This window comes from Diospyros lotus, chromosome 11 (assembly GCF_014633365.1).
Source record: "Diospyros lotus cultivar Yz01 chromosome 11, ASM1463336v1, whole genome shotgun sequence".
Classification (NCBI taxonomy): domain Eukaryota; kingdom Viridiplantae; phylum Streptophyta; class Magnoliopsida; order Ericales; family Ebenaceae; genus Diospyros; species Diospyros lotus.
Window position 1 is genome coordinate 26,523,139 of NC_068348.1, and position 20,230 is coordinate 26,543,368.

Here is a 20,230-nt window from a genome sequence, read left to right on the forward strand (position 1 = left end):
TTCACTAAAAAATGACATAATAATTTTTTATTTCTAATTTACTCATTTTCTAATGATTTCTCGTTTAAATTATCAATATCATATACACAATACACAATAATATATACAGAATATACAACTATATAAATGTAAAATAAATAATAATATAAATGCAATAAATAAAAATAGCAAAGAAATTAAAACTAATAGTTAATTATTAAAAAGTAACTAATAGAGATATTAATCAAGTAATAACTAATTATTATAAATTAATAGTTAAAATTAATAGATAAAAATGATATATTGCGGTCATTTTATTTGTTTAACATATTAGTTAAAATGAAACAATCTATAACTAACATGGATATTTTTTATTTAAAAAATATTCAAAGATGCATTTAAAAGTTAAAATAACAAAATACTAAAAATATAATACACAGAAAAAAAAAAATACCTTATAAATTTTGGTGATGCTCGTATCTTTTAAATGAAGACTTTATAACAAAAAAAAAAAATTAAACAAAACTTTGAGAGTGAGGTAGGGAGTGCAGATGGGGTGAGAGGAGACAGAATGCAAAGGAGGAGGGGAAAGAAGGGGATTTATGTGGGGGGCAAGGGGCCTAAATGGAGGGGAAATAGGGAAATTCAAAGAAAAGGGGGAAAATTCAAGGGGGAGCGGAGGGAAAGAGGGGCAGGGGGAAATTCAAAGGGGGGCTCGGGGGATGGAGGAATTTAGGGGTTAGCGTCGGGCATCTACGCGTTGTTGTTTAGTGATGGGAAGTTGCTCATCGCTATTTTTTAAAAAAAATTCAAAAAGTTTTAAAAAATATTTCAAATATGTTTAAAAAATATTTGAAATATTTTTTAAAAATCATAAAATTTAAATAATATATATAGAGACAAAAATATTTTATACTCAATAATAAACATAAAATAATATATATAAATAATAAACAAAATTCTAAATTTAGAATATCCTCCTTCATGTAATTCACAGGGTTCAACAAGTAATCGATATTTTACAATCAAGGGTGTAATACTTTTTGTAGTAACGGTCCTTATATATCGTTTTAATAATTGAAATATGGTTTAAAGAAAAAATCTCTATTTCATAGCATTTCTTCATATGCCTATGAATTCCATTAGACCCATAAATAATACATTGGAAGACTCCTTTAGGTCTTCTAATATCAATAGATTGATTGTTTCGCTCTTGTATATTGCAAAAAGAAAAAAAATCTCTGAGAGTTATTTTCTGAATCCAAAAGAGAATACTTAGGTTCTCTCAATAACTAAAAAATGTAATATGCTTGAATATAAATAGGATTCATGGAGATGGAGGAATTGGATCGAAAAAAATGAATTTTAATTGTAAGATATCTAATTAAACCGTTGCTAGAATTGAGGTCTTATTCAAATAGAAGAATTAATTCATATATAAATAATATACTAAATAAAAAATAATAAATTAAAAATATTATATAAATTATATATTTATACTAAATAAAAAACTATATATATAAATAATATTTGTAAACTCTAATTTAATGTTAAACTAGCGGGAAAAAAATGATTCACTTTATATGTTAGAGAAATAATTTTGTAAGTAAATAATTCTAAATATTTGATAGAAAATATTTTCAAAATCTAAACAATGTTAATACTTATTTTTAGCATAAATAATGTTAATTGATTATGATTTCTTATAGTATTAACAAGTTTCCTAAAAGAAAAATGACATTAGATCAACAATCATCTTTTCAAAAATTAATGACTAAGATGATAGAAAAGAAAAATTTTGTAGAAATTCAAATAATTTCATAATAAATGTATAATATGGTGTAATGCTATGCTAGGGACACCTCCCCCCCCCCCCCCCCCCCCCCCCAAAAAAAAAAAAAAAAAAAAAAAAAAGAAAAAGCCTGGCTCTTGGCTCGACCACTATTTATGCGTCCTATACGAATTATGTTTTATTGCTCATCTTACAATTTCCTTTTAATAGGTGTTGCTTTCTCAAATAATACTGTTCAGATATATGTGTACAATCCAGCAGGGGAGCTAAGACATCACTTAGAAGTAAGCTTATTTGTTTTGTTGTGAGTTTGTCATGCCTAGATCTCTAAAAATTATTTTGTGAGTCACATAATAATTAAGTAAATATTTCAATAAATATTATAGTATTTATCTGATGAGATAATTAAATTTATTATCAGATATAATTATATTAATCTGATAAGATAAATATAAGAATTTAATAAGATAATGATTAATTCTAATTCTATTTAATTTAGGAGATGATGATGATAACTCTTAAGAGTCATGATAAGAGACTACTTCTACTAATAAATAAATGTTTGATCCTCTCCCTACCCAATATAATTAAAAGCAATTACAGTTATATTATTCCATCATTACAGTTGAGGTGAAAGGGAAGAAACCAAATTCTGGTATTTCATCTTTAGTTGGTATTTCTTATTACGGTATTTTCTGTTATGGATTCAGGTACGCATTTAATTATAACAATATTATGTGATTTACATGAGTTTTACAATTATGAGTATAATGGTTAATTGTATGTTATGTATGTCATACAATATTATTGTAACTTACATGTGGTATTAGAGTCTCGTTATAAAACTTGTGTATTTTTTGTATAAAATTTTATACGTTTTCCATATATTGCATAAATATATGCATAAATTGATTATACGCAAATATAGAAATGGGTCTTTATTTTGGTGGGCATTATGGCAGTGGATTTCTTCTCCACTGCATGACTATAACTCATCTTCTAGGGCTTCTTTATTGTATGATTTTCCACCAACCAAGGATTAGTCATGATTTTAAAGTCTTATCATGACCAATCGTCTTATGGATTCAGTGGGCGACGGAACTTGCAATGCCATGGTCGCATAATAGTGGGTGATGAAGCTTGCAATGCTATGGCCAATGACAGTTGCAGAGCCTCTTCTTCAATGCGCATATGGCCGGCGACCATGGCTTGATGATTTTGCCATGGCTACGACTTTTCCTCTCCCATAATAGTGGCTGATGTCGCATGAGTTATCTCCGATCGCGGCCTCTCCGTCCTTTGCACGCCATGGCCGTCGACCCTTGCTCTCCGCCATGATTGTAATTCCAACCGCGACCTTATGGTCGCCTTATGTGGATGACGGTTATAGAGTTTTTTCCATTGGATCGCCACGGTTGGATGTTTAGATCGCCATTAATAGAGGTGATGAACTGGGTGATGGAAGGGGGAGAAGAAAGGCGTGGTGGCGTTGGCGCATGGGATGGGGTTTAAAACCCTAAACTATTAAGGAAGAATGTGGGTGACCCATTAAGCTTGCTGGGTCACCCCATGAAAATATCCAGCTAATCCCCAAAGTCTCAAGTGATCCAAGTTTGGACTTCTTCCGGTCCATAACTTATAAGGGGTAAAAGGCATGGACTTGCTTGAAATACGATTAAGAATGTAAATTACAGTCAACAACGCATCTTCCTAGAAACTAATCAGGAGATTTGTCTATACCAACATCAATCTAATCATTTCCAATAAAATCCTATTCTGTTGTTCTGCAACACCATTTTGTTGCGGAGTGCCAGAAATTATTAGGTGTTGAACTATACAAGCAATTCTATATATTACGGAGTGCCAGGAACAACTGATGTTCATATTGGTGGCGTTAATGATATTGCATTAGCTTATCCTAACAAGTAACTCTGTATTGTCACATGTGGTGATGACAATACTTTCAGGGTATTAACTGAATCATATTTCCTTTTGGGATATATATATTTTGGGTTGAGTTTTCATATTGATGCTGTAGCTGGACGCAAGCAGTATACATTTGAAGGTCATGAAGCTCCTGTATATTCGATCTGTCCGCCCTCACTATAAAGAGAATATTTAGGTGAATACTTTCTATGCTTGAAAGCTGGGGCTGTGTTTACTTCCTTATCATTCTTTGGTGACACACAGTGATGTTATGGGCACATTTTGGCAATATTGTGAAGGAAGAAGGTCTGAAGAGCTTAGCTCCATCCCTTTTAATTTCACTTGGACTATTTTATCTCTGTATGCAGTTATTTTCTCCACTGCAATTGATGGAGAAATTAAAGCATGGCTTTACGATTGTTTGGGATTGAGGGTTGATGATGATGCCCCTGGACTTTGGTGCACTATGATGGCATACAGTGCTGACTGAACCAGGTATTACTTCTTGTATAACCAAATTTTGGCAATTGACTTCATGATTAATGTGAATTTCCGGTTCATTTGAACTTATCTTACTGGTTTGCGTGTATTTTCCATGAGTTCTCTCCTTGATCCTCCATTACAATTTTCTTTTACTTAGGTGCTGTTTGAAATTCGTTATGGAAATTAATTTTTACTTCTTTCCACCTTTTTCATTTTAGAAATTTTCATTTGAGTTAGGGAAAATGAAAACTTAGAATTTTGTTTGATGGGCACCTCAATTTATGTATCAAGAGGATGGCAATATTTCCTTTAAATTATTTAAATGTTTAAATGTAAAGGATTATGTGTATTTCAAACTTGATATCCTCTATTGGACTTTTTGGCTTCTTAGGGGTAGTTCCGTTCAGGCCCCGAATTTTGGGTCATGACATTAACTTTAGTCACAAATCATTCATATGGTTATAGTATTATCTAACAATTAACTCTCCTTGTTTAGTGCTACTGATCTTAGTTTTACCTTCAAATATTATTGAGACATATTGAATCTTAGTGTAAGTTTGTTTTACAATTTTTTAAATCTCTTTTGTTAAATCTAAAAACATATAATTCTTACTTACTCTTGGCTGCATGGCATTCCTCTGAGAATCTTCAATATCCCATGCTATTAAAGTTGGATCAGGAGGAGGTGCAGTTAGGTAATTGATCTTCCTATAGTCTTTGAGAAAGGTCCTGACCAGTTTAATTAGCCTATTATAGGTAATTCGTACCATCTAGGTGGTAGGATTGAAGGATTCCAAAAAGCCCTCCGGCTTCGGTTGGCTAGTCAATGGGTGCAAATTCTCTAGTTTCCATGCATGGGGTAACCTCTCAAATTTCACACATGATTACCTTTGCTATCCGGTTAGAAATAAGGTAGCAATGAAGGCTTGGTCATCAAGAATAGGTGGAGAAGGAATAGGAACGTGGAATGAAAGTACACTAGTGTTTCGGGACCTTAGTTACCTAGTTCGTTCACCTCCCTTAAGAACCACGAACTGGTTCATGCGTCCCAGTTCGCGGTGCATTTTTGAACTGGTTCGCAGCGGTGCACGCATTGGGACGCTACAATCAACGAGTTGGAGCTGAAAATATATCAGCTGCCCAAAGTGAGCGAGGACGGCAACCATAAATAAAGAAGTAAGCGAGGCTGCAAGAGAGGCAACAATTGAGGGCGAGCAAGGCTCTTTGCCACGGATCGAGCGAGCGAGCGAGAGAGAGAGGCAACAACCGCGTGCAAGCGATGGCGAGCCACGGATCAAGCGAACGAGGGCGAGGGGCAGAGGCGAAGGCGAGTAAGGGGCAAAGGCGAGAAATGGAGAAGGGTTTTCTCAATTTTCAGTTTGCACTACAGAGTAGAAGGGGGGCAGGGGCAAGAAAAGAGAGAAATGGGGTGGGTCGGTGGGCTCCAATTGGGGGTTGGGGTATTTGGTAAAAAATATTTTTTTTACTTTATAAATTTAAATTTAATTGTAAACTCTAAATATTTAATTTAGAAATTAAAAATTAAATATAAAATTCAATAATTCCAACAGTGATGAGAGACTGGCAGACAACCCACTAAATATTTAATTTAATATTATTTATCTTTTTCATAAGTAAAGTACCAATGTAATATTTTTTATTTTTTAAAATTCTAACTTTATTAAATATAAGTTAATAAATAATATTTGTCAATAAAAAAAATAAAAAAATAATATTTTTAAACAATACAAATAACAATGCAGACTAAAAAGTTGTTATAGATTTATAAATTTATATCAATGGTAAAATAAATATTTATAAATTTTTAAATAATATCTGATCATCCAATACTCATTTTTATAAAAGTTCATTCGAGTTCGACTCGATAGACTTGCGAGCTGGTTCAATTAATAGAATTTATTAATTTTTTATTTTTTAATAAATTAATAAAATTTTAATTTTATACAAACATTTTATAAGATCACAAGGTGATTGTTTTTCCTAGAAATTGTTGGGATTAAGCTAGAAAAGGATGTATTAAATTGAGGCAACATCATTCATCCCTAGTTGGCATCGGATTTGTTTTTCCTCGAAATTATTGGGATTAAGCTAGAAAAGGAAGTATTAAATTGAGGCAACATCATTCCTCCCTAGTGGCATCGGATACTTTGGCTATTAAAAGTGGCATTCATCCCTAGGGGCCTCTTCTTGTCTTAGTAACACAGCCCCCAAAAAATGTTGCCAGCTTCCTTTATAAAGTGATTCAATTATAGAATAGCATATGCCTTATGATTGGTGGGTGGATACACCAAGAGAGTTGCGATCATGTTCTTAATTTTGAATCCAAACATCCAACTTTACAAAGATGGTGGGGAATGAGCCCACCAAGGCTTATTCTTTTATATCAAAGTTTAATCCATCAAACTTTAAGTGATCGTGAGAGGGGATAAAATAAAAGTGAACAATTTTTTGAATTTTAAAAATTTTAATTTATCCGTAACCTATCAAATACTATTTTTCATTAAAAAGTATCATAGTCATTTGTTGTTTAATATATTTAGAAAAAAATTTGCCTACTATTTATTTTACTTTATTATACTTCATTATTAAATCTCCCGAATAAAGAATCATCCAGATGCTGTCGCGGGTCCCAGCAGCCTTTCTGAATTTCCTTTGGGTATTTCTCTTCAACATTTCTGATTTTGTGGCTCGTTTGCAAAGTGTCTACCTCTATATTGGGTTGGGTCCGGTTATATAATTGAACCCTGTCCATCTTGTTCAAGGTTAGACGAAAATCGAGAGCTCTTCTGCTAGCTGAAAATCGAGAATCCCGTCCATCGTCTTCCTTCTGCTAGCTGCCATGGCCATATCTCAATGCGGTGTCTGCAATTTCTTAAGAAGAAGATGTATCCAAAGATATATCTTTGCACCTTACTTCAGCAATAAACAAGATTTTGCAGTTGTCCACACAATTTTTGGTGCTCGAAATGCCTCTAAGCTCCTGGCTGGGCTTTCAGTAAATGATCGTTCTACGGCTGCCATTAAACTCTCATATGAAGCTCAAATTAGGCTTCAAGATCCCATATATGGCTGTGTATCTGCAATTTTGGCCCTCCAACAACAGGTATGACGAACCACTTGATTCATTGAAAAAAATTTCATATTTTTAGGTCAATTATGTGTTCTCCACTGTCAATACGAGATGTCTTTATACGGTTGATACCTCATCGTGCCATTGATAGGTCTTGAAGTTTAACAAAACCGTGGTCTTCACAGACGACATCTCCTTTTTATCAAAAAATTTATGTGTGATTTTTAGGTTAATTTACTAATTATGTGTGATTTTTAGGTTAATAATCTACAAGTTTATCTAGCATTTTTGAAGGAGTTTGCATACTCTTGTGCAAATTTTCAAAATGTTCAAAATTGGTTTCACCTAGAAACTAATTCAAACTCTTTTCCAGAATTCGTTCCGAGCTTCACAGGTAATTTTGGACACACCCTATAAGAAAGTATTTCGTTTTCTGATTTTCAGAAAGCGAATTTTCAACATGATCCAAACCCAGTCATCCCAAAGTAAACGTCGATGAATTTGGATCCATTGTGTTCGGCAATTATCAACACTGACCATTGGTGAAATCCAAAGTTATCGTGGGAGAATTATATATATTTTTTTGACTTTGTGTATGATTTATTAAGCTGTATTGGGTTATCAAGTTCTTTTATTTTATTTTTTTATTTTTTTGGTATAATTTCAATTGGGTTAATTGCAGTTGATTGTTATCGAGTTCTTTTCCAATAGTTTTCTTATTTAATTGTTAATAATTAATTATTAATATTTTTTACTTTTATTCTAAATAAATAATTAAAAGAACGACGAAATGATGATTGTTATCCAGCATAATTATAGATTGTGATCATTACCAACTAAAAGGCTCAAGAGATATCATTACCAATTAAATGCAGACAAGCAATAGTGTCATCATCACCAATTAAAATAAGGATGGAAAGAAGTAATAAGTTATAGATATTATGCCACCTGGGAATACTAAAAGGCTCACTTATATATAACTAAGTCCCAATAGAACTTAGCAACCCATTCTCTGCGTTTCTTTCTCTCTTCAACTTTTGTCAATATGATATTTGGCAAGAGAAAACGACGGGAGCCTTTACCTGATAACACTATTGCTTCCCATGAGAGCCAAAAATCTAATTCCAGTGATAGTGAAGAGTCATGTGAAAATGCGGAAGAATTGCAACAAGATGAAAGTCTAATTTTGCAACTTGCAAAGACAACCCAGCATCCTACAGAAGCAGATTTATTATCAAAGAAGCCACTATGGAATGAAGTTATTGTTATTGGTGCTGCACAAGGGAAAAATCCTGGAGGGTCAAAATTGTGGAAGTGCAAATATTGTAATAAGGACTTTCAAAGCTCATACACTAGGGTTCACCAACACTTCTTTGGGCCTGGACCAGGGAAGAAAGCTGGCATTCAACGGTGTCCTACATTAATGAAGAATCGGGAAGAATATGAAAGAATTAGGAGAAAAGTCCAAGCAGCAGAGCAACATGGTATATCTTCATCCTTAAAAACATCTACTGTCAACAAGAAGCAGCAGCCTATGGTTTCAAAACCCATTGAAGATTCCTTCCATATCCTGGAAAGAGATTAAGTTGATTTAAAGGTGATGAGAGGACTTTGTGCAAATGGGATTCCATTTAATGTTTTGCGAAATCCTCAATTTGTGGAGATGGTAACAACAATTAACAAAGCCCCCAAAGGTTACAAAGCTCCATCTTTTGAAAAGGCAAGAACTGTCTTGTTAGATGAATGTAAAAGAAATGTGGAGAAAGACTTGAGTCCAATCCAAGACACTTGGTACAGCCAAGGTGTCTCTATTGTATCAGATGGGTGGACAAATGTCAAGCACAAGCCATTGATAAATGTTCTTGCCGTCAACTCTAGAGGAGCAATGTTTATGTATGCTGAAGACTTCTCTGGAGTTGAAAAAACAGGTTATGCTATAGCTAAATTTCTACTCAAGGCAATTGAAGAAATTGGACCATCAAATGTTCTTCAAGTGGTGACCGACAATGCAGCAAATTGCAAAGCAGCTGGACATGAAATTGAGAAGGTACATAAACACATTTTCTGGTCTCCTTGTGTGGTCCATACCTTGAACTTCATTTTCAAAGATTTTGCTGAATGCTTTGATTGGTTGCAAAATACATATAAGAATGGGAAAGCCATTGTCAAATATATGAACAACCACACACAATCCTTGGCAATGTTTAGAGCTAATTCAACACTTGAATTGTTAAAAGTTGCCAAGACTAGATTTGCTTCACATTATGTGCTACTAAAGAGGCTACTTGATTGTAAAGATGCTTTAATCACCATTATTGTTCGAGATGCATGGAAAGAATGGGTAAAACAAGGAGATGAATGCACAAGAACAATGGGATCTATGGTTGTCGAAATAATTCGAAGCGAAGAATTTTGGGAGGAGGTTAAAATTATAATTCAGATTACAAAACCAATTTACTTCTTGATCAAATTTTGTGATGGTGAAGGCCCAAAGATGGGGGAGTTCTATGAAAAAATGGATATGATGCTGGGAGAAATAAAAAACTTAATGGGCAGCAACAAATATGCAGATTGTTACCCCAAAATGGAAAGCATCATTATAAAAAGATGGACCAAAATGAATTATTCTATTCATTGTCTTGGTTTTGCATTAACCCCTAGATTTTATGATCAACTTTATCTTGCAACACCAGCATCTGGTGGGATTGCTAGAAAAGCCCCAAATTGTGACAAGGAAGTTGTTAAATGGGTTATTGATGCTTTTGAACAGATAAGTGAAGATGCAACAGAGCAAAGACTCTTACGTGATCAATTTGTCACTTTTCAAATGAAAAAGGGCATTTATGCTATGCCACAAGCTCAAATGGATGCTGTGACAATGAATGCTATTGATTAGTGGTCTACATATGAGTCAGAAACTCCACAATTAGCAGAGGTGGCTAAAAAGGTATTATTTCAACCTGTTAGTAGTTCTTCAGCTGAAAGAAATTTGAGTACTTATTCTTATATTCACAATGTGAAAAGGAATAGGCTGAATTGTTCAAGGGCTGATAAACTAGTATTTATTCATTCAAACATTCATCTTCTGTCACGATTTTCTAAGAGTTACAGAAATGATTCTTACAAGGAATGGGATATGGATCCTAATGACACCTATTTGGAGGAATCCTCTATGAGAATAGCTGAGATGAGATGGAGTTCACTGGATACTGATATTCCAAATGCAAATGATGAATAACAGCAAAGGACATTTACAAAGAGAACTAGCAAGAAAGGAAAAGGAATTAAAATATGAGTTATATTTTGCTTTTTATCTTTTTGTATTGATATATTTTGTTATGTAACAGTAAGATAAATTTTATGAATCTTGTCTTCATAACTTTTATTTTATGCAAAATTTTAATTTTTTACACAATGTGTGTATATATATATATAATGTAGTTTTCTTTCTAATTAACATTGTTTAAACTTTATATAACTTAAAAAGATAAATTAATAAATTATATTAAATTATTTTAATATATGAATTTGATAATGTAAAAAACGAATCGAACAAAATTTTCAAACGTATCACATCCCAAAATAACGTACCAACTAAGTATATCCCTTACGTACCACATAACTAGCTAGGTGATGTACCACGTACTCGAACCCGTACCACGAACCAAAACGTACCGCATTCCTGGTAACTTTGTTCGGGACTTAGGAAGGTATCATAGGCTTTGATACATGTTAACTTAGAAACTGAATAAATCCTTCATATATTCATATGTACACAATGAGTCCTCTTATAGAGGGAGAAATTACAACATAGGAAATATCAATCACCCACAATAGGATAGATACATTTATATATCTCTTAGAAAAGTGTAACTCTAATTTGGGAAAGCATCCTAGACTAGATTTGGAAGCTTCTAATCACACACGCGCGCCATTCTTCCATAATTCACAGGAACTAACATTGATCTTGATGGAGGTGATGATTATCATGATTATTTGTAGTAAATGTTTTGGTGTTCATGTTCTGATGATTCTTGTTTGTTTCTCATTTTAATTATTTGTTTGTTTCCGGGCTTTTCTCTTGTGGAACAAGCAAAGAGGGTGAATCACACCTGTAGAGTGGAATGAGAGCGAAGGAGCTATTAAGAGAATGTACTCTGGATTTAGAAAGCGCTCTCTAGGGGTTGTACAGTTCGACACAACAAAGAACCATTTTTTAGCTGCTGGAGATGAATTCCAGATAAAGTTTTGGGATATGGATAATACCAACATACTGATAGTTATTGTCATGTTTAAGGATGGTTCATTGTTTGCTGTTACAACAAATGATAATGGAATCAAGATTTTAGGCAACACTGATGGGCAGCGCATGTTAAGGATGCTAGAGAATAGGGCATTTGAAGGGTGTCGAGGTCTTTCTGAATCTGGCAATGTTAAAGTAAACTTTAATAATTTTTTAATCATTTTATGATATTTACTACTATCTATGAATATTTGAATATCATTCTGATTGTATTGTTTGCATTTGTACAGCCTCCAATAACTGGGTGCACTAGAGCCCATCGCCAATGTTTCTGGCCCTATAGTTCCAAACCCAGAGCGTTCTGATAGAATCCAACCAACTGTATCCATTGGCACTCTTGTAATCTTTCTTTCTTTGTTGACTGTCAGGTTTTTTTCATCCTAACACTATTGCTCATATCATTTGATAAATTGCAGGCTGGAGTTGAGAGCAGCAAGACACCTGATATTAAACTATAGGATTTCAGATAGTGTTGACAAAATTAAAAGCTAGAAGTCCCCTGACATAGTCTACTCTTCTCAACTAAAATTTTTGTTAGGCTATGTTTCCAAATAAGGGCCAAAGCGGTGACGATATTTCAGATGGGTATAATTTTTATAAACTTCAGTCCGTAATTGAAATATAATTCATATCACCACATATCACTATTTACTGATAGTCATAAATCCATTAGTTATTTTTTTAGAGAAGAAATGGGCCTTTGTCCATTTTTTCAAGAGATAAAAAGCTCAGCCCATTATTTATATAAGCCCATTCCTTATATGTAAGTCCATTTGTTTGTGCAACCCATCTGTTTGATGCCCTAGCTGCCTTAGATTTAAACGTTGCTTGTCTGTTTGGAGACACTCTCGCTCTCTCCCCACGTCGGCGGCCGAACCATATCCTCTCTCTTTTCTTTGCTTGGCCATTTTTTCTCCTTGTTATCCAGCTATCTACGGCGCCTCCATTGCGTGCGACGTTGCTGCTTTGTGCGGCTCCTTTGTGGTCTGTCGTGTGCCGAGATTTTCGGACCTTCTCTTTGACGTCTTGGCCAATCCGTCGCCTATTTAAACCATTCGATGGATGTATCTGAGGTAAGTCTTTCGGCCCTTGCTATTCAGCCTAGAATCTGTGTGATTCTTGCTCCTTTGTTGGCGAGAGAGGTTGTTTCAGCCGAAAGAGAGAGGGACGTTTGGGCGGTTCGGGGCTGGGTTTTGTTGGGGCTTGGTGGCTCTATTCCTGGTGTTGCCTAAGTGGTGATTCGTTCCCTAGATCTGAGCCTTGAATGCGTTCATCGTGACTGCCAGGGAGTTTTTTTTAATATACTATGTGTATATTTTCAGATTCTGTTTTGTCAATTATATTGCACTAACCTATTGTTTTTGTAGATCCTTCGCCCACAGTCTTTACGTTTGCCTGATCCATGGCTGAAAAGCAAGGCAAGTTCATGAGGCTTAAGAGATACTTTTGGGAATCTGATTCGTGTAGCTCCATTTTTGTGAAGTGCGTATGATTTTAACTGGAAGATATGCCTAACAATTGTTTTGTGATGGTTTTCATTATTCTTTTTAGTTGTGTGTAAATACTGTGTTGAGTTCCACTCAATTTATGGTTAATTTCGTCTACTCTCTCAAGAAATTGAAGCATCCATCCTCGTCATTTTTTTGTTGGTATATCCATTAAAGAATGCGTTTGTCTATGCTGACTCTTAACATGTTCCTTTTCCGTACCATTTTTATGTATGTAGAACTGAGGTGCGGTATATCTGTGTCATGGACCATAGGTTGTTTTACTGCTCTACACTAATTCTGGGGACGGTCTTCTTGCGCTAGACTCCAATGCCATTCTTAAGCTCTGGAAATGGCAGAGTACTGATCGTAACCTATCTGGGAAGGTTATTATTTCAATACATGCTTTGCAATGACTTAATCTTCTTTGAATACACTGTATGCCCTATCCAATCTCTAATTGCTTTGCGCCTTTTGATCCGTCCTATTTCTTAATTGCCTTTACCCTGTATTTTTCCAGTCTACTGCATCTGCTGTACCACACTTGTGGCAGCCTTCAACTGGGGCTCGTATGGAAAATGACTTGAGTGACACTAATCCATCGGAAGAGTCAGCTGCTCCTGCATGCATTGCATTATCTAAAAATGATTCCTATGTCATTTCTGCTTCAGGTGGGAAGGTCTCATTGTTCAACATGATGACATTTAAGGTTGGTAGCGATGTTTGGAGTTTATCTTCTGCTGTTGCTCATTCCAGATTGCTAATCTGTCTGAAATTTTGCTTATGGTTATGGTTTGTGATTATCTTGGAATGGATAATTATTCACCAGGTGATGACAACTTTCATGCCTCCGCCTCCTGCAGCAACCTACTTGGCCTTCCATCCACAAGATAACAATATTATTGCCATAGGAATGGAGGATTCTACCATTCAAATATACAATGTTCAGGTTGATGAGGTGAATCAATTAGAGCTAGCACTTGAGTTACATTAGAGAATAACCATAAGTTATTTCATATGCTAATCATGGCCATAGTATTATTGTCACTAGGATCTGTGTGTTATCTGCAAACTAATTTAGTTATTGGTGGTAATTGTGTTTGAAGGGCATTAAGTTCCCAAGTCTTTTAAATTTCATTTAACCCCACCTTAGTGGGATTAAGGCTTGATATGTTGTTGACGGTAGGTAAAAACCATGCTCAGGGGCCACCAGAAACGAATCACAGGGCTTGCATTTTCCCAGACTCTGAATATACTGGTATCATCTGGAGCTGATGCACAGGTAAGTTTCTGACTATTGGAGATTTGTTTTTCCTGTATACCAACATGTTTCCATTTGGAGATTTATGAGAATCCTCCTAAAGATGAAGTGCCAAATTTTGCAGAGTCAATAGAGAAAAGGATACGTGCATTTTCTTTTTGGTTACTTTGTACCATCTTGCTACTAACCTTACAATGCTTGATTTGAGTTACAGCTTTGTGTCTGGAACATTGATGGATGGGAGAAAAGAGAAGCAAGGCCTATACTAGCACCACCCGGTCACCCATCTCCCTTAGTGGGAGAAACTAAAGTACAATTCCATAAGGATCAAACCCATTTACTAGTGGTCCATGAAAGTCAAATTGCTGTTTATGATAGCCATCTTGAATGCTTGCAATCAGTAAGTGTGCATTCTCCTTATTGATTTTATGTTATAGGAATCTTCTTGTTGGTTGGACTCTACTTTATAATTCATTGAGATTTGGCTGATTGGCAAGTTTAATGTACATCAGGGGCACAACTGTATCATTTCAAATCATATTTCTTAGCTTGAATCCCCTCCACGCACCTATCACGAGTTTTTGAATCATACATATTCAACTTAAGACAAAACATAAGCTTTTATCAAAGACTTGAATAACATTTCTCTGGTTGACTCTAAAACTGAAAATAGGATGGAACTCTGCTTGTATACCATGGAGGATCCTATTATAACCTTAAAATCCTAGTTTTATCCAAGCTAATTATCTATTAATATGCCAGCTATAATTAGCTGTAAATTGAGTGGATTGCCTTGTAGTGAGAGCCATGGTTCTTTGATGTACTCAAATTGTGGATGTTTGAATCTTCAAATAGGATAACTGAAGGAAAAAAATAAAGCTCATGTTTGATTCTTAAAATTCTCTAATTTGACATGGATGAGAATCTCAAAGAAGTTTTGTGGGAATTGTGAGGGAATAAAGGAACCCAGATTGCTTGCTTATTTACAGGGTATTAAGGACGTGTTTTCTTTTTGGATTATTAAGGACCTGTATCATCAAGTAGAAATGCGTGGAGGAGATAATAAGGTTTTTCCAATTATAATTGGATTGTATCAAGCATCTATATTGCACCCTTACCTCTTTGCTTTTGTGATAGATGAACTCACATAACACATCTAAGAAGAACTACCTTTGTCTTTGCATTTGTGTTGGTAGATGAGACAAAAAACATGTAAATGAAAAACTTAAATTTATGGAAAACACTGTAGAATCCAATGCAGATTCAATAAAAAAAATAAGGGCAGTAAAAATGAGGGCCATAGGTAAAGAGGCAATATGAAGTGGAGGATAGCAAGACACTTTATCTATAACTTTATTTAGCTTAAAAGAATTTAAGGTTCATAATACATCAATAGAGTATAAATTCTACTAGATTTGTTTATTCTTATATTTTAGTAAGTAATCATTTGATTGGCATAGGAGATTTCTTGAATTCAAATGATGATTTTGGTGTTTATTTTTCCAGTTCCACATCTATGGTGGATGTTATTAAAGGTTCCTGATATGGGATCCAAAATTGCTGAAATGCAGAATTGGTTGGTTGCATGATATCTTTCATCAAGCCACTTTATATAGCCACTTTTAACTTACATGCGTTTCCTTCACCAAATTCTAATGGTTATGAAAATGAGCTTATGAAGGCAGTTCATCTGATGTTCTTTTGTTTGATGCACTTGCTTACATTTTTTTCCATTTATTTTCTTTTTAAATGGGGAACCTGTTTGCAGTGGTACCCAAGAGAGAGACTTTCTGCTCCCATTTCCAGTGCAATTTATTCATGTGATGGTATGCTGGTCTTCGCTGGATTTTGTGATGGTGCTATCGGGGTTTTTGATGCAGACAGTTTGAGGCTTCGATGTCATATAGCACCTTCTTATATACCTTCATCCGTTGCCAGGTATGCTATTCTAAAGCTTGCAGCCTTTTAAATGCCAAAAGAATGTATATTTTAAGAAGACATTGTGTTCCCTTGACTTTTCTTTAATTTAATAGGCTAGAGAAATTTAAACATCACCACCTTTTAGCTTTTGATCTATTTGGTTATTGATAAGAAACTTACCATATTAAATTCATTTTCCCAGTTCTCATTATGTGTGATTGTTAGTTGTTACCCAACTCTTAGTAATAGTTAACCGTAAAAACTTCTTTTTATGAATTCAATGTCTGCAATATGTTTGAAATATCTTTTAATAATAAACCAAATTTGAAGCATTTATGAATGCCTGAAATCATCTAGTGATGCGATGAGATTTAGATTCTTGAAGATGGGAAATTTTGGATTTTCCTGTTTGTGTTGATGTCTGAAATTTTTCTTGCTTTCAAGTGGGGAAACCTCTGGATGAACATTCTCAAAGCAGAACTTCTTGAATTTAGGAAAGACAGACACCTACAAGAGAGAGAGAGAACGAATATAGGAACTTCTATTAACCCCTGCCATCTAATGAATAACAGAATCAGATGATATGAACTGGCTTGGATAGAAAGGAAAGGAAACTCTACTCCAGTTCCTACCAAGACGCAATTTTGTAGGTGATACAATTTTCGTCTACATGATGATGATTGTCTTGTTATCTGTCACATAGCTATAGGCCTCTATTATTGACAGTTATGCAGCCTGTCAACAGTAATTGAGCAATTGATAGTTCTATTCAAATGGTCTTCAAGCCTTTTCTAGTCAAACTCCAGAGTCTGCCCCATTCCTCAACTACTACTGCATTATTTTCGTTCAACACATGGCTCCATTAAGCATGTTCTGAAATTTGAGCTGCATATGGGATCAGTGTTGGTCTTAAATCCCATCTCAACTAGCTTAAATATGGCCTAAACAGTGGCGATTTCTTAACATTGATCTTATCAAGCTTTTTGTGTTGGCAGTTTGTAGACGTTATATAAGAAACTTGACAATTTGTATTTGGTGAGTTCCACTCTAGAGACGTTACCATAAACAACAAAAAGTTCAAATCTCTCTCTCTGAAGTTGATAGTGATACTTCCCCTTTCCAAATGGTTTAACTTGTGAAGCTGGATTAATCAGTGTGGGCATTAATTCTGCAGTGGCGGCAGTGCCTTCCCCGTGGTAATCGCTGCCCATCCATCTGAATCTAACCAAATCGCAGTAGGGATGAGTGATGGAACAGTCCATGTGATCGAGCCATCTGATGCAGAGCCAAAGTGGGATGGTTCAGCGCCGAAAGAAAATGGGACTTTTGACTTAAGTCCCTTAAAATACTCGCTTGAATAGTCAGCCGTCTGAAACCCCTTCTAGTTGAACATTATGTAACACCAGTTTCTTGATATAGCTGTGGCACGCTCGCATAAGCATAATTTTGCAAATATAAAACGGTTTGTAAATTTTAATCCCTTATGTTATTTTCAACAACAAAGGCTCGTGCAAGTCTACAGGTTTGTCTAGTCATAATATATATATATTTGGGGTGATGAGGCCGTTCTCTTTGCCTTAAGCTTTATGCTTTAGCAGGTTTTTGCTTTCAGTTTGTAGTAATATTCTTGCTTGTGCGGTTGATAGTGATAACGTTTGTTCTCCAGTTGGAAAAAGACTCTTGAGTCTTAGGCTGTATCCTCTTTATTGTTTTCAGGTTATTTAGTTTTTAATTTTTTAAAATAATAAAAATATATTATTTTATTATTTTTAAAAATATATTTTCGAAAAAAAAATTATACAAGAAATTCAAAACAACGATTCTTCCAAAACATTAAAAGTATAATTTATTTTGTATGGTTTTTTAAAAAAAATAAATGGAAAAAAAGAGAAGAAAGAAAAAAAGTATTTTTAAATTTTAAAATTAAAATTATATATTTATTTAAAATTTAAAATACATAGTATAACTATGTTACAATTAAAAAATGTAAGATAAGATATGGTATATATTTAATATAAATTATCACATGTTAGTAATCTATCAATTAAATTTATTATTTTATTTTAATAGTAAAATTTTATTAAAAAATGTTAATTTTATCTTTTTATAATTAAATTTATTGAATAAAATATTATAAAATAATATTTTTTAAAATTTTAAAATGAACGTTTTCTTTAATTTTTTTTAAGAAATAATTTTTTAAAATGATAAAAAAAAGTTTTTTGAAAAAATTTTATTAAAATAAAAAAAGTAAAAATTCAAAGAGAACATTGCTTTTATTACTCTACCGGTTGCTTTAAATTGGTATAATTTAAGTGTTGAGAAGGGTGTTTGGAGGGGTGTTTGGTTGCACCTTCCATTTTAGTTTGTATTTTTGTTTCAAAATTATGGAAATGACAAAGAATGTTGTTAGGTTGTACGGAAATAGAAATGGAAGAAGTTTTCGATAGGAAACGAAAACGTGGAAACAGTATTTTTCTAAAAAGATAGGAAACGGAAACGTGAGGTAAATTGTAAATATTAAAAATATAGAGTTTTTTTATAAATATAATTTTTAATGTAAAAAAAGTAAAAAAATTCAAATATAAACAAATATTTGAATTTCTTTCTAATTAAAGCATCAACCAAATATTTGAACAAAATAACAGCTTTTCAAATACAAGCATTTCTCTTATTGTAAGATTTCTAATAAAAGCATCAACCAATTCTTAACTGCATATATCAAAATTACATACAAAACTCACTTAAATTAAATATATAGAACATAATTGTCAACCCTATAATTGCACATACAACACTGTAATTGCATACAAAACTCATTTAAATTAAATATACACAACTATACAAGTCATTAGCCAACACTGTAATTGCACGTACAAGCCACAAAGAGGGAAGCAACCAAGGAGAATTAGGAGATTACTTACAAGAGTGCAACGAAACAGAAGACAACACGATAGCGAAGGCAACGACGAAGATGGCAAAGGCGACGGTGAAGACAGCAAAGGCGACGGCGAAGACGGCAAAGGCGATGACGAAGACGGTGAAGGCGACGATGAAGATGGCCAAGGGGATGGCGAAGGCGACGACTGTAACGCCCCGTTTTCCCACAATGAGCGTTAACTCGAGATTTCGGGAATATTTTTTTTTTTTTTTCAACATCGAACACACAACATAAGTCTCTCAATACATATACCTTCATCATAATCATTTCCCGTCAATCTCGATCGTACTTTCTTAGTATATCAAAATTTAATAATAAACTAAGACAGGTATCAACAATCATATCAGCGGAAGCAAGATCGAAACCTCAATGATATATAACCGACAATTCCTTTACAATAACCAAATCGATGTTTCACATGAAAATATCAAAATATTACACAACCTCTGAACATCGTAATCATGGACAAAACCTACGAAAACTAAACATAGCCGCTACATCTCGATGATATTCTTTTTCTTGGCGCCACTGCTTTCACCTGGAACGTTTGAATATTCCAGGGACATAGTCCAAATTAGATGCTGAATCATCTAAGTGAGAGTTCAAAAACGTTTTCATGCAGATATGAAAAATCATATACAAAATCGATAAATCCCGACATGCACCAGCCTAAGAGAATCCCACATAGCACTTAACCCTAACCAGGGAAAATGCAATCTCTCTAAAGGCGACACGACCACTTCGGCTCATTGGCAAAACAATCATGCTTAAGAGGGACAACCTCGACATATGAACCCGGGAATCACCCCATTGTCATTGTTAGGCTTTACGCTCCAACTCAAAAGCAATCCAAAACCCAACGCAACCCTAGCCCCAAGAGTGCCACATCAGCACTATCCTCGGAATCGACGTCACCTCGGCATTAATGCTATTGCTCAAAGGAACCTGGGGTGGTGTCCACTCGCAGCCCCGCCACTTGAGCCAACAACCGGGGTGGTGTCCACTCTCAGCCCCGCCACTTGGGTCCCATAGGGTGAAGTCCGTCTC

At 34.5% G+C, this 20,230-nt stretch overlaps 2 protein-coding genes across 3 annotated transcripts; both read left to right on the top strand.

The window, feature by feature from the left end:
- Positions 1-8,297: 8,297 nt before the first annotated feature.
- LOC127813000 (uncharacterized) lies at positions 8,298-12,228 on the top strand. 2 transcript variants are annotated; one of them, XM_052353647.1, is made up of 4 exons: positions 8,298-9,318; positions 10,042-10,218; positions 11,805-11,913; positions 11,991-12,228. In XM_052353647.1, exons 1-2 carry the CDS (start codon positions 8,872-8,874, stop codon positions 10,165-10,167), a joined length of 573 nt encoding a protein of 190 aa, XP_052209607.1. In that variant the 5' UTR covers positions 8,298-8,871; the 3' UTR covers positions 10,168-10,218; positions 11,805-11,913; positions 11,991-12,228. The 2 variants fall into 2 exon arrangements, with proteins under 2 accessions (XP_052209607.1, XP_052209606.1); XM_052353646.1 differs by having other exon boundaries at positions 11,805-12,228.
- Positions 12,229-12,382: 154 nt separating this feature from the next.
- LOC127812999 (protein TOPLESS-RELATED PROTEIN 2-like) lies at positions 12,383-17,815 on the top strand. Its single transcript, XM_052353645.1, is given in 10 exon segments — positions 12,383-12,647; positions 12,942-12,992; positions 13,337-13,447; positions 13,582-13,770; positions 13,891-14,019; positions 14,248-14,343; positions 14,537-14,722; positions 16,091-16,260; positions 17,417-17,567; positions 17,569-17,815. Coding segments are annotated over 10 exon segments (1,161 nt in total). The 5' UTR covers positions 12,383-12,632; the 3' UTR covers positions 17,632-17,815.
- Positions 17,816-20,230: the final 2,415 nt, after the last annotated feature.

Excerpts from the sequence above, each read along its gene's own strand:
- LOC127813000 (XM_052353646.1), top strand. The coding sequence starts at position 8,872 with ATGAGAGGACTTTGTGCAAATGGGATTCCATTTAATGTTTTGCGAAAT. Across the intron at positions 9,319-10,041 it reads CTGGACATGAAATTGAGAAG|ATAAGTGAAGATGCAACAGA; the intron begins GTACATAAACAC and ends GCTTTTGAACAG.